Source organism: Platalea leucorodia (assembly GCF_965183815.1).
Source record: "Platalea leucorodia genome assembly, chromosome: 1".
Taxonomy (NCBI): Eukaryota; Metazoa; Chordata; class Aves; order Pelecaniformes; family Threskiornithidae; genus Platalea; species Platalea leucorodia.
This window is the reverse complement of record NC_138823.1, coordinates 25706667-25718386: the sequence shown is the minus strand read 5'-3', so window position 1 is coordinate 25718386 and position 11720 is coordinate 25706667. Positions and strand designations below refer to the sequence as shown.

The 11720-nt window shown below is 44.0% G+C and overlaps 1 protein-coding gene across 3 annotated transcripts; it reads right to left on the bottom strand.

The window, feature by feature from the left end:
- Positions 1-6521: 6521 nt before the first annotated feature.
- On the bottom strand, positions 6522-11314 carry UQCRB (ubiquinol-cytochrome c reductase binding protein). Of its 3 annotated transcripts, XM_082326696.1 has the most exons (5): positions 11243-11258; positions 10345-10503; positions 9886-9957; positions 7934-8100; positions 6522-6757 (listed from the first exon to the last, which is right to left on the bottom strand). In XM_082326696.1, the coding sequence occupies exons 4-5, from the start codon at positions 8093-8095 to the stop codon at positions 6680-6682; spliced, it is 240 nt and encodes a 79-aa protein (XP_082182822.1). In that variant the 5' UTR covers positions 8096-8100; positions 9886-9957; positions 10345-10503; positions 11243-11258; the 3' UTR covers positions 6522-6679. The 3 variants fall into 3 exon arrangements, with proteins under 3 accessions (XP_082182822.1, XP_082182821.1, XP_082182823.1); XM_082326695.1 differs by lacking the exon at positions 10345-10503 and having other exon boundaries at positions 11243-11314; XM_082326697.1 differs by lacking the exon at positions 10345-10503 and having other exon boundaries at positions 11232-11252.
- Between the last annotated feature and the right edge of the window lie 406 nt (positions 11315-11720).

The window sequence follows — 11720 nt, the reverse complement described above, 5'->3', positions numbered from 1 at the left end:
GGAGAAGTCCCCTTTCAAAGCATACCTCCTCGTGTTCTTTTTGGAGTAGCTTGTTGAATCACTATAAAGTATCAAGGCATTAATGGCTGTTTTGAAGGTGTCCAGCCACACCCATGAGTTCAATGTACATATGAAAAGCCAAGTATAAAAATGAATCAAAGAAATCCCCAAAAGCTCCAGGGGTGGAGGTGGCTACACCCCTCCTTTCCATGAGAAACAGCAGAAGCCTGTGATCAGTTAAGAATGAGGCTGTGCAAAGCCAGGCACTCGGTACCCCAAGCTCTGCACCAAGAACCAGCACTAATGCGTGGCTGCAAACCTGTGAGTTGTCCAGCAGAAGATGCTGCTCCCAGCAGAAGTTATCCTCAAGGCCTGGGGAACAGACTGGCCAGATAACAATGCTCCTTGGGGTAAGCCAGGTGAACCTGGGCTACCCTGTGCAAACATTAAACCACAGATCTAAACGTCTAATCTGTCATAATTACATCACCAGTCCTATAATGGAAATAGCAGTCTCTCCGTAAGACAGCTGTACTTCTGAAAGGAAATATGCTGTGTTACTTTTTCCTTGGAATTTCTTTTATTCTAGTTTTTTTTTTAGAAAAATAAAGCATCTTTGGCTGCTGCCAGTGCAAACCCAGGTCCTGACTTCGCCCTGCTACAGCCTAAGCGCTCCTAGGCAGGGATGACTGCCTCCATAAAGCTCTGAAATGCTGATCTCACCCCTCCTCTGGTACCTCGGCTTTTGCAACGCGCAGAGCAGAGCTGAGCCAAACCTCACCTGGCAGCAGAATACATTTTGCTTTTTATCAGAGCCACCTCCACACTGCCGTGACAGTCTCGTGAGCTCCAGCAGGCAGGCTGGGCGCTGAGCATCGCTGGAGGCCTGCTTATACACTGATGGAAAATTAAAGGAGTTTTCTTCCATCTTCTTCAGGGCGAGAGTGCAGCTGAGAAACATTTAGGATTTGGAGAATTTTTAGTTAATTGAAGTAAACCAAACATATATAGCTGCTTTTATGACTATTTCATAATAGTATCTTTTTAAGCTAATACTCCACTGGGGAACACAACTTGCAGACAAAAAAACTCTCTGAAGTGCCTTGAAGAGATCTGAGCTTTGGACTCTGAACTTTGCTGCTTATAAACAATCATTTCAATCTGCTGGGCCGCAGTGGGAGTATGAGGCTTCATAAAAGGGCTTAGGTGTTGTAATACTGAGCGCAGCAGCATTTAACTCCACGTCTCGCTATCCAGCCTCCCCGTGCAATCCAGAAGATTTAGACACAAAGAACCAGATCTGCCCAGGCCAGTGGGGAACCACTTTAGGAACCGCTGAGGAGAGCACAGCCCAGCTGTGCTGAGGCACCTCTTTCTGATCGGGTTTCAAGCCCCAGATCCCTTCCCAGCACAGGAACTGAAGCAGCACACTCTCATAAAACAGCAACAGCAATTCCAGCACTTGCTTGGGCTTTGGAAGAGAAAGAACCAGTGCTCCTCCTTTGCTGCAGAGATGCAAGCACCCCAAACCCAGACCTGCCCTGTGGCTGTTGGGGCATTCTCTTGTAACCATTCTGGTTTTCACAGAAAGAAACAGATGAGGTTGAGCCAGAGAAGATGGCCACTTAGGTCGCGTCCAGGCATTCTGGAGGCAGGACAAGGACAGCTTGGGCTCCACTCATAATCCAGTTCAATGGATGATACTTAAATATTTTTTAGGGAAAACTTAAGGCTCAGTGAGTGCCATGAACTTGGGGTTCACAAAGTTAGGACACACAGGCATCACCATCTGCAGTGGCCTGCAAAGCACCCTGGCCTTTGCCAAACCACCACATACCTCTCTTTTCTCACTGTCCTACTCAGCGGTCCCATTTCCCAAAATGTGTTCAACCACATGTTTTTCTTTCTCCCCCTTCCCAGTGGCCATCTTTGGTCCACGCATGAATGCCCCAACCTCATCTCACCCTCACCGCACACCCCCAAAGTGGGCAAAGGGGATTGAGGTCAACTTATTTTCCCTACACTTCTTCCAAATCCCTGCATGCGGTTTCCTAACCTAGGGTCTATCCCAGTCCCTCACCCAAGCCCTTGGCCTAGCTCCTTGGTCCAGGTGCCAGGGCTGGCTCAGGGTTCGGGTACCGCAGGAGAGAGCTGAGCAGGGCAGAAGTTGTGAGTGAAGACAATCGGCTGGCGGGCAGCCATTGCCCAAGCAGGCCAGTGCCTCTAGGCAGGTGGAGCCAGGCATTGCCCTTATTTTGAAGCAGCTTGTAAACCAGCTTAGGAGACAGCTCTAACCAACCTACTAGAGTCATGGTCTCTCCTGGTGCAGTTAATTACACCTTTCGAAGCAGAACAGTCTCAGCCAAAGGGACCAACGGCCTCACTTGCACCCCAGAAAACATCTTAATTAGAGAACTAAAGCATTTGCAGAGAAGGGAACTGTGAATCCACACCTTTTTGTGAAGAAAACGGAATGGAGCCCACGGCCTGCCAGCATAAGCTAGCATTAAATCACCAGCAAGCAGGCAGCCTCGAGGGCTCCTTCTCCAGAGGCGGTGAGAACACCCACCTCGCCAGGGAAGCAGAAGCGCACCTGACTGCTGGCGCCCCGGGGCGTCAGACCGGCCTGTCTGCGTCCCAGCACCACCCGCTCCGAGGCCCCGGGTGAGCCAAGGGCTATTTGGCACTGAAGGATTTACAAGATCTTAGCCCTTTGGGCCTTAGGCTAGCTAAAAGAGGCTAAGAAAAGAGAAGTCACTCAAGGCATTCCCGTCAGCTGCATACCAGGTGGGACACCGAATTCCAGCCCCGGTCTCACCCCAGGGCAGCAGTGGCTCAGGTTGCCTCTGCCTGCTCCGCGCTGCAAGGGCAGCCCTTACCCCGGCCAAAGTTTCAGTCCATGAAAACCAACCGCAAGGGCGCAGCAGCACTGTGAGGAAATCCTGAAGATAATCTTTGACCTTCGCTATCTAGAGAGAAAACGCTTCAAGGAGAAATGTGTTTACCATATTAATGCTAAAACGGTTCCATTATAACGACAAGCATGATGTTTCATCAAAATTCTTATGAGATTTATATCTGCTGTAGCTCTCCTTCAGATGGAAGTTGGATGTAAAACAAGCATATGTTTCTTGTTACAGAGCTGCAGAAAATCCATTGTTTCTGGGTTGACTGACTCAAAATTTAAAGAAATCAGTCTGCCATAACAAACATGATCTTCAGCAATCAAGATGTATTCTTATATTTCACTATGTATTTAATAAAAGAACTTCAAGCAAAGCGTAGGTTCACTTAAAAGTGATGAAAATGAATTCAAGCTAAAACTGTCATCAAACCGCAGGATTAGCAATATCAACTCAGACTCTCTCTTAATTTGACAAGCATAATTTAGATGTGCCAAAGATGTTGTGAACTCAAACTACAAAAAGACCTCAGTAATTTATGGAATTTGTATAGAATTTATATCCAAAAAACTACATCATTAATGAAAATTAAGGTCTCAAAGACAAGTTAGGAAGTGCAAGATGTGCTGTTGCCTTGTGCATTGCGATACAACCTTAAATGACAGGTTCACATTTTTCCCAGTAGGAATCCCTCTCCCATTCAGGAATTCTTTTCAATCCTCTTCAGTGCATGGCTCGACCTTGCTTTCTTCACTCTGTACAGGCCACAAACGTATCAGCTCCTTTATAAGTATTTCTGCATTTACCATCAGAGGAATAAGGATTGCAAGGTCTCTTTCAAATCTGTGAAAACCCCTGTGAGATTTGCTCCTGGCACCACCACCTGCAGTACCCATTGTGAGTACGGATGAACACCGACACTTTCACCTAGTATTTTCAGAACAGATCCACTGAACCTAGTGCGATTACTCTGCACTTCTGGAGACGTAGCCCCAAGCATCATCTATTAAACATTTAGCAAAATACTCAGTGAGTTTCTGTGAACCAAGTGTCTTGGTCAGTGTTACAGAAGAACCTAGTGACAGCATCAGAAAGAAAAGCCAGTTCCCCAAACCAGAATGCTCTTTTCACCTCTGGCACTTTGACCCCCTTTACTGTTATCAAGCTTTTCCTTTAAATGAGGCAATTTTGCAGGCAGCAAGCTCATGGCTGCACAGTCCTGGATCACTCACAGAGGAGCACGCAGCCTGCCCAAGGAATACGGCAGGATCCCACAGAGAGCTGCACAGGTGGGATGGAAGCATTACAAGGAACTTACAGATGTGAAAATCCCTATTTTTTCCCAGTCCATTCCTTCCCATCCCAGATATTTTTAAGGATAAACACAGGGATTCAAAAATGGGAATCACACTGACTCTCCAACTTGTCACCAGCAGGATTCAGATCTTTCATATGAGAAAACTCCTCTAGCTACAGATTAATGTGAGTAGCTCAGTGTGCAGAGAGGGGAACGCCAGAGGGTGAAATATGAAATGTCTTCCAAGTTACTCATCTATTAGCCAGTAGCACAAGCATCCAAATCTCCCATCACATATTCTAGATAAGAGTTTACAGTCTCTAACACAAAGCTGCTACAGCTCCTGGTTCCCAGGCAACAGACATCCCTCTCTTACACCCACCTCCTTCTTCCCTGTTTCTCACTATTTTTAGTTTCTCCTAAACATCTCAAAGAATACACACCCGTCTCAGCCAAAACCCGACAAATACATTTTCCTTACTAGTATCATTCTAAGGTATAACTAAACAGCATTCATTGAACTTTTTCAAAATACTTTAACAGGAGACTACTGCACGTTACGGGAAAGTTAAAAATGATCAATGCAAGTCAGAAGCATCTGAAAACATGTCTAAATTAAAGCTGTCAAACAACCTCAGCCTTGCAATTGCTACTTCCATTAGGTCATAGAATCGTTAAGGTTGGAAAACACCCTCAAGATCATCGAGTCCAACCGTTAACCTATCACTGCCAAGTCCACCACTAAACCATGTCCTCAAGCACCACGTCTACCCATCTTTTAAATACCTCCAGGGATGGAGAATCAACCACTTCCCTGGGCAGCCTGTTCCAGTGCCTGACTACCTGTGTGCCTGGCCACGCTATTCCTGATACAAGCCAGGATGCCATTGGCCCTCAAGGATAATTAAGTCTTCTAATATTATTCTAGCAGATAATGAAATAGTTCTAATTCCATTAGAAAAATTAAGTATTCTAATAATTCCACAAATGTAAGCATGAAATTGCAGGCCCTATTTGTCTCTTGGAAGAAAATTAGGAAGTTCTCAAAAATACATCAAATTATGTATGCTTCAACCGTAAGATTTTACTATAGGAGATGAAAGAAACCTCACATTCTTAATGTAATCTCCCCACAGACTTTTAAGGAATATCAGTGCTGTAGATATTTTTGCAGCATTGTGTCTTACCACAGCAAGCTGTGAAGTTTTGAAATAACTATTTCACCCAGGGACCACTGTATCCATCCTACAGATGTAAGCAACTGAAGCAAGCCGATGAAGGTTAGTAACAGAGTGATGAGCAAAGCTAAATACGGTTTCCATTCTAACTTCCAATGCCCTATTCTATTTATCTGGTCATACCAATTCAAAGCTACAGACATGGTTTGCTCCATGTTTATGTAATTTTGGGTTTTTTTCTGAACTGCTCTAGCTTTTGGTCAATGGATTCTTGCATTTGGCAGACAAGCATGCATAACAAGAAGAAAAAAAACTAAACCTTGGGACTATCACACAAGATTGTGTACTATGTACAGAGAGATACATGATAGGCTTTGAATTTCACAGGTAATACCAAAATCTGTCCAAAATTAACACTACCATTAAACTATGCAAGACTAAGCTCAAGGTCTTCAGCCAGCAATGGCCGGTGTTTTCTGGATACAATTGAATTTCTTCTGTTTTTAAGCAGAGCCTGAATTCCACGTGTATCTCTAACGTCATTAAGCCTGATAGTTTAAAATACTTGATACCAACCACTGTAAACAACAGCATGCTTTAGGTCATGAAAAAATACATGGGAAGTTAATGATGCTGTTGAAACCACATCAGCATACCACTTTTACCCTTTAAAAGGACAAAAAGTCTCAAAAAGCTGAAGTGAGACAGTCTATCAGGTTTCTATGAAAATAGTCTTTTAAGGATTAACAATGTATATGGTATAAAAAGCTAGTGAAATATTTCCTGATTCTGTGATTAAGGGATCATCTATATTTCCATTATTGTAATACATATGTGTTTAGATGCACAGAATATTACATTCTGCTGTCTCATGATTCCATTGTAACATCAAGCACTCCAGGAAGCAGTGATGAAGGAAACGGGCACTCTTTTTACTTTAACAGAGCAACTAGCACCAACAGCCTTGCATGTTTCTTATCTAACCCTACAACTGCAGAAAACAGCTGTACTCTGAAAAGAGTAAGAATCCAAAAGCTGGAATGAAGACTGCACACCACTAAGCTAATATGTAATGTATATGCTCGTAGGAAAGATCTGAACATTAGCTTGTTAACATTTACAAAGAACTCTTCCAAGTAGATTTTATACTTTGACATGTTTATTTTAGTTGGATGAACAGATTCAATGAACAAGTTGAAACAGTATTCCTCAGCTTCATGTTTGCCTCCCTGTAGACTTCTATAACCAAATGTTTTAAAATATCAGAAATATGTGGATATTTGCATGAAGTAGTTCAATAGTTATTTCTTGTTCCATGCTTCTCTTTCAAGTCTTTCACGGATTACTTCTTTTAGGTACGGTTCAAGATAATGCTTATCCTGAAAAAGAAGAGAATATATTTAAACTTACAGGGAGGTCCACAAACATCTCAAGCCATTCCTACAGATTACTTGTCTCTCATTCCTCCTCAGATTTGACTAAAACCCAACCTAGCAACAACAAAAAAAGAAATCAAACATTACTTACTCTGAAAAGGTAAACTTCGTGTCTGCCAAGTCTGCAATGACAAGTTCTATACTGCAGCAACCACCACTTCCTAATGCCTCGCCAACATTAACAAGCAAAGTGATAGTTCCAGCTATACCTTTAGAAACAGTGTTCTTTTGGCAGATAGCCAAATGTACAAGATCCACTTTAATTAGCTCAAAGTCCAACTATAATACTCTAGAGAAACTCATTTTTAACTTAACTTCTAAACAGCACTGTAAACTTGGATTTGATGGAACACCTTGACCATGTTTAACACTTACAAACCAAACTGATGCTTAAGGAACTATGCAACCAGTTATTCAATGCAGTAGTTACCTAAATATGACCAATAACACCACAAGAAACAGCCTCTGCTTATATACAGAAACATAATACCCTTATACTATCCTATAGTCAAAAGTTTAATGGTAAGATTCCCCTCTGCCTGGTAATTTGGAGAAAGCCGAGATGGACAGTAATGCAAAGCCTATGAATCAATCCACTACAAAAAGAAAAATATAGTTACATCTGAAAAGGAAAGTGTAGTTTGTTTTTCAAATTACAAGACAGCAGTTATTTTAATGCAAGATTTCCCTTTAAATTATTTTTCCTTGGCATCTTCATGAATAAGAGCATTGGCTCGAGATTTTCTATAAAACTAAGAAATTAATCAGAAAAGCAAGAGACCTTTTCTAAGGATTTCCAAGCTAGTTACAGTGTATTTCTTTATCTGATAGCTTAGAAGAAATATTTTGTCTGAATACAAACAATGTGCTACAGCTCTGAGCTGTAGTTTAAGTTTTTGTCATCTTGAGCAAAATTTTCTAATTTCCACTGAAAAACAGAGATTTTTTTAAATAGTGATCAAAAGCTGTGTTTTCCAGAGGTATCCTATGAGATACACACTCACTTAATCATTATGAAGAACATGTAAGCATGTATCTCTTCAGAGACTGAAAGTCTCAAAGACCAGTCACAGCAGTGGCCTTTAAGACCTCCACCTTGGAAACACCCTGTACACGTACCTCTTCATATTTCACCCACTGGTCTTTTGGAAGGATCTGATGTTTCAGGCTTAAGTCTAGTGCTCGCTTTATGCGAAATATTCTTTCATTGTAAAGATCTTCTGGAAGTCTCTTCAGTGCTTCTTTTACATCATCATCTTCATACAACGTATCATCTCGCATTAATCCTGTACCGAGAAGATTTTACGGTATCACTGAATAAATGTTCTTAAGTAAGATGTAGGATTGACACAGGTGTTTCTACGTAACATGGGCAAAACACTTCCAATGCAAAATTATGAAGAAAAATCAAACCAATCCAGACGAGAACCACTAATTGCCTACAGAGAACAAACTCTAACACTGGCTTTCACATACTCTATTTACTTGGTTTTACTCCTTTCCTTAAGGAGGAAAAGGAAAAATGGGTAATTTAATTCAATGTGTTTCATAAGAGTCTATATATACAGCACAATAACTATTCTGGATCTGAGGGGCGGACTTACACTCATCTAACTTTATAACTGTATTTAAGATGACTGTCTAGGTACAGGGTTTAAGAGCACTGAATCCATTCGAGTCAGTCAAACACAGATGTGACTACTTCAGTACTGAAGAATTATTCTTCAAACTCCACTATACATAACAACTAGATCTCCACTGACTATATTAAGCTATGGAAACCTGAAGCTAGATGTTTGTGCGCGAGTGGGTTCCTTCCCACGCCGCCCCAAATCAGAAGTTAAATCAGGAAGAAGTACCTAGTCTTCTCAAAGTCAAGAACATCCCCACACTGTTTGTGGGACAAAGGAAATTCAACCAACCCAGCTTTAAGTTTCAGTATTAACAGCATAGGACAAAATGTTACTTCTGTAACGTTCCAAGATTGATGCAGATTACAAGAGTGTACCCGCTGGCTTGTGGTTAAAGGTTTTGATCTCGTGTGACTGAGTTGGCAGTAGTCTCCCAATAAAACAGAAATTTCTTTTGAGCCACATATTCTTGAATTCAGCTTTGTAATTTATTTCAAAGGCACAGGGAGCATGGCTGCTAGTTTAATCACTAGATTAAATTCAGTGTTCCCCCTCAGTTTTCAGTTGCATTCCCAGAAAAGCATCAAAAAGTATAAATGCCTTTAAGAATTTCAGCAGACAGATATAAAAAGAGGGGCTAAGCACTGCATCTCTGGAGGAAAGACCTAAGCTTATTTCTCTACACTTGTCTTGCAATTTTTTTCTAACTTCCCCAGGGCAGGTATGTTAACTTCCTTTAAATGATTCGCTCATATTGCAGTCAGCAATAAACTACAGCCTCTGAATATTCAGATCCTCTTGTCATTCAAGAACAATTCTGCCATCTAAATAGTTGAAACAAACTTGGTAACAACTCTGAACAAATTGAAGACCATACCATCAAGGCAGCCTCCTCTACTTAAGGAAAGACTATTTTTACACCTACTTCACCATTGCGCAGGCCAAAGAGACATCAGGCGAAGTTAAGGTGATACAAAGGGCAGAACTAACTAAATCCTTTTTTGCACTTTGGATGCTTTGCAGAAGTATTGCAGACAGACTGACTGCTATCAGTGGGAATCTCTCCAGCTTCAAGGGCAGCTTTTGGGTTAGAAGATACTGGCCAGTGAAAGTCACTTGGCGGGGAAAAGATAAATAATCAAGCTTTCAGGACTGCTTTGTGAAAGTTTTTTTCAACTGCTCCAGCTTAACCTTAGCTGTTATAAGTTATTTCACTGAAAACAAGAGTAAACACAGAAATAACAGAAAAGTCACTGATTCATTACTAGGTAGCAATCATGATAACTGAAGCTATTGCTTACTTTTCCTCCACAAAAATAGTAGCTAATTTTGATCAAAAAGACTTATGCCAAACTGCAGGTACGTACACCAGTGATGAACCATAACTAGTATGAGGATTGTTATATTCGCAGAGTTTTTAAAACTCAATGAAACACTTACCGAGTTTGTTGAATCCAGCTGCATTGTAATACCACTTGCGAATCCTGTCTAACAGGCGACCACCTCCTGCAACTAAATGTGACCATCATCAGTTGCAGAGCAAGATAAAATTTGACGTTTACATACCACTATGACAGTACACAAATATTTGCTGGCCTCCTTCACATGCAGTAATGCAACACTACATCAAGTTTGAATTTGAATGTATATGACTTGGCCTCTCTGCTTTTCAGTATCCCTTAACTGACACTGAACAGGCAGAATGAGTCCTTGTTACATACAACCATTTGACCTCTGTTTCACTAAGTCTGAATATTAGACTGCTTTAAGACTTGGAACAATGTTAACAGTTCACTGACAAAGAGAGCGCTGACACTTTTAAGCTCCATAACTTTTACTTCAGCTAAAAACCTAGTGTTCTACACAAAGCAAAACCATCATACTTTTCAAATCATTTACCTGAGTTCCAGAGCTCTCACTATGGGTTAATTTGATTTCAAGGCCAACATACTATTATGTTGTTAACCTTCTGTTCTCCTCTCCAGTTACTTAAACACTACTCCAGAGCCTCCTTTTTCAAAGAGCTGCCAAAGTCAACTGGAAAGTCAACACTGAAACCTCAAAAAAAAAAGTCACTGACTTTAAAAAGAAAAAATAAAACACACCACATGTAGAATATCCATCTTCCCTTAACTCTGATTTTGGATAGCAAAAAAAAATGTAGCGTACATGTAATCAAGTACAATGCAGTACCAAAGTAACTCAGCAAGGGGTCTAGAAATCCAGACACAGCGCAATATGGGCAATGCAGCCAGGGCAAGCTCTCTTTCATGACTTTGAGTCAGCTGTCTTACTAAGTCACCCCATAAAACCAGTGCTACGCGTGATACCAGTACACCATAGCACACTACCTCATCAGGCCTTATTCCTTCGTACTTTAGGCCTTGAGAAGGAATAACATGAAAGCAGCTAAGGCTGGGGTCAGCACCCGGGCAGGACAGCAGTGCCCCAGGCCCCTCCAGCGCTCCCGAGCACCCTCTGCCCCACTGCTCCCACGAAACCTCGGTGTGGGAGCCAGGCTCCGTCCGCCGAGGCCCAGACCGAGGGGCCGCCGCTCGGGAGGGACGCCGAGGAGATCCGCCCGGCAGGGCCGCGCCAGCGGTACACCAGCCGCGGGCGCTGCCCCCGTCAAGGACACCCGGCGCACACCGTCCAGCGGCTCCCTATCTCCCCCTCACGGCCCGGCCCGCCTCGCCCCGCCTCCCGGCGCAAGACAGGGCGAGCCCAGCGCCGCAAGCCGACGGGCGCGGCCCCGCAGGACCGGCCACCCACCCCCGGCCACCCACCGCCGCCTCACCGGGTGCCCTGGCCGCCATCTTGACCTCGGCGCGGCGCGCTGCCTTGTGGGTAACCCGCAGCCTCCCCGGCGGGCGAGGGGCGGGGCGGGCCCGCCAATGCCGCCGCAGCGCTGGCGCATGCGCCGCGGCGGGGCGCGGCCAGGGCGGCCCGGGCCGGTGCCGGTGCCGGTGCCGGTAGCGGTGGAGCCTCCGCTCCCCCGCGGCTTTATCCGGGCGGGTGGCGAACATCCGCAAGGACGGGGCGTGCCCCGTCGGTCTCCGCCGTGGCGGCCTGTCCCTGCTCCGGCCTGCCGCTAGCCCGTCTTCGGGCGCGGGAGCTCCCTCGTAACCGCGGCGGGGCGCCGGGCCGCTCTGAGGCACCTGCCCGCGGGCGGGAGGAGCGGCAGAGCAGAGGCGAAGGCGGGCACGGTGAAGCCCGCGGCGCTTACGATGGTTTTAACTTCTGCTTACAGCGTTGAAGAATCGACAGTTAAGCCA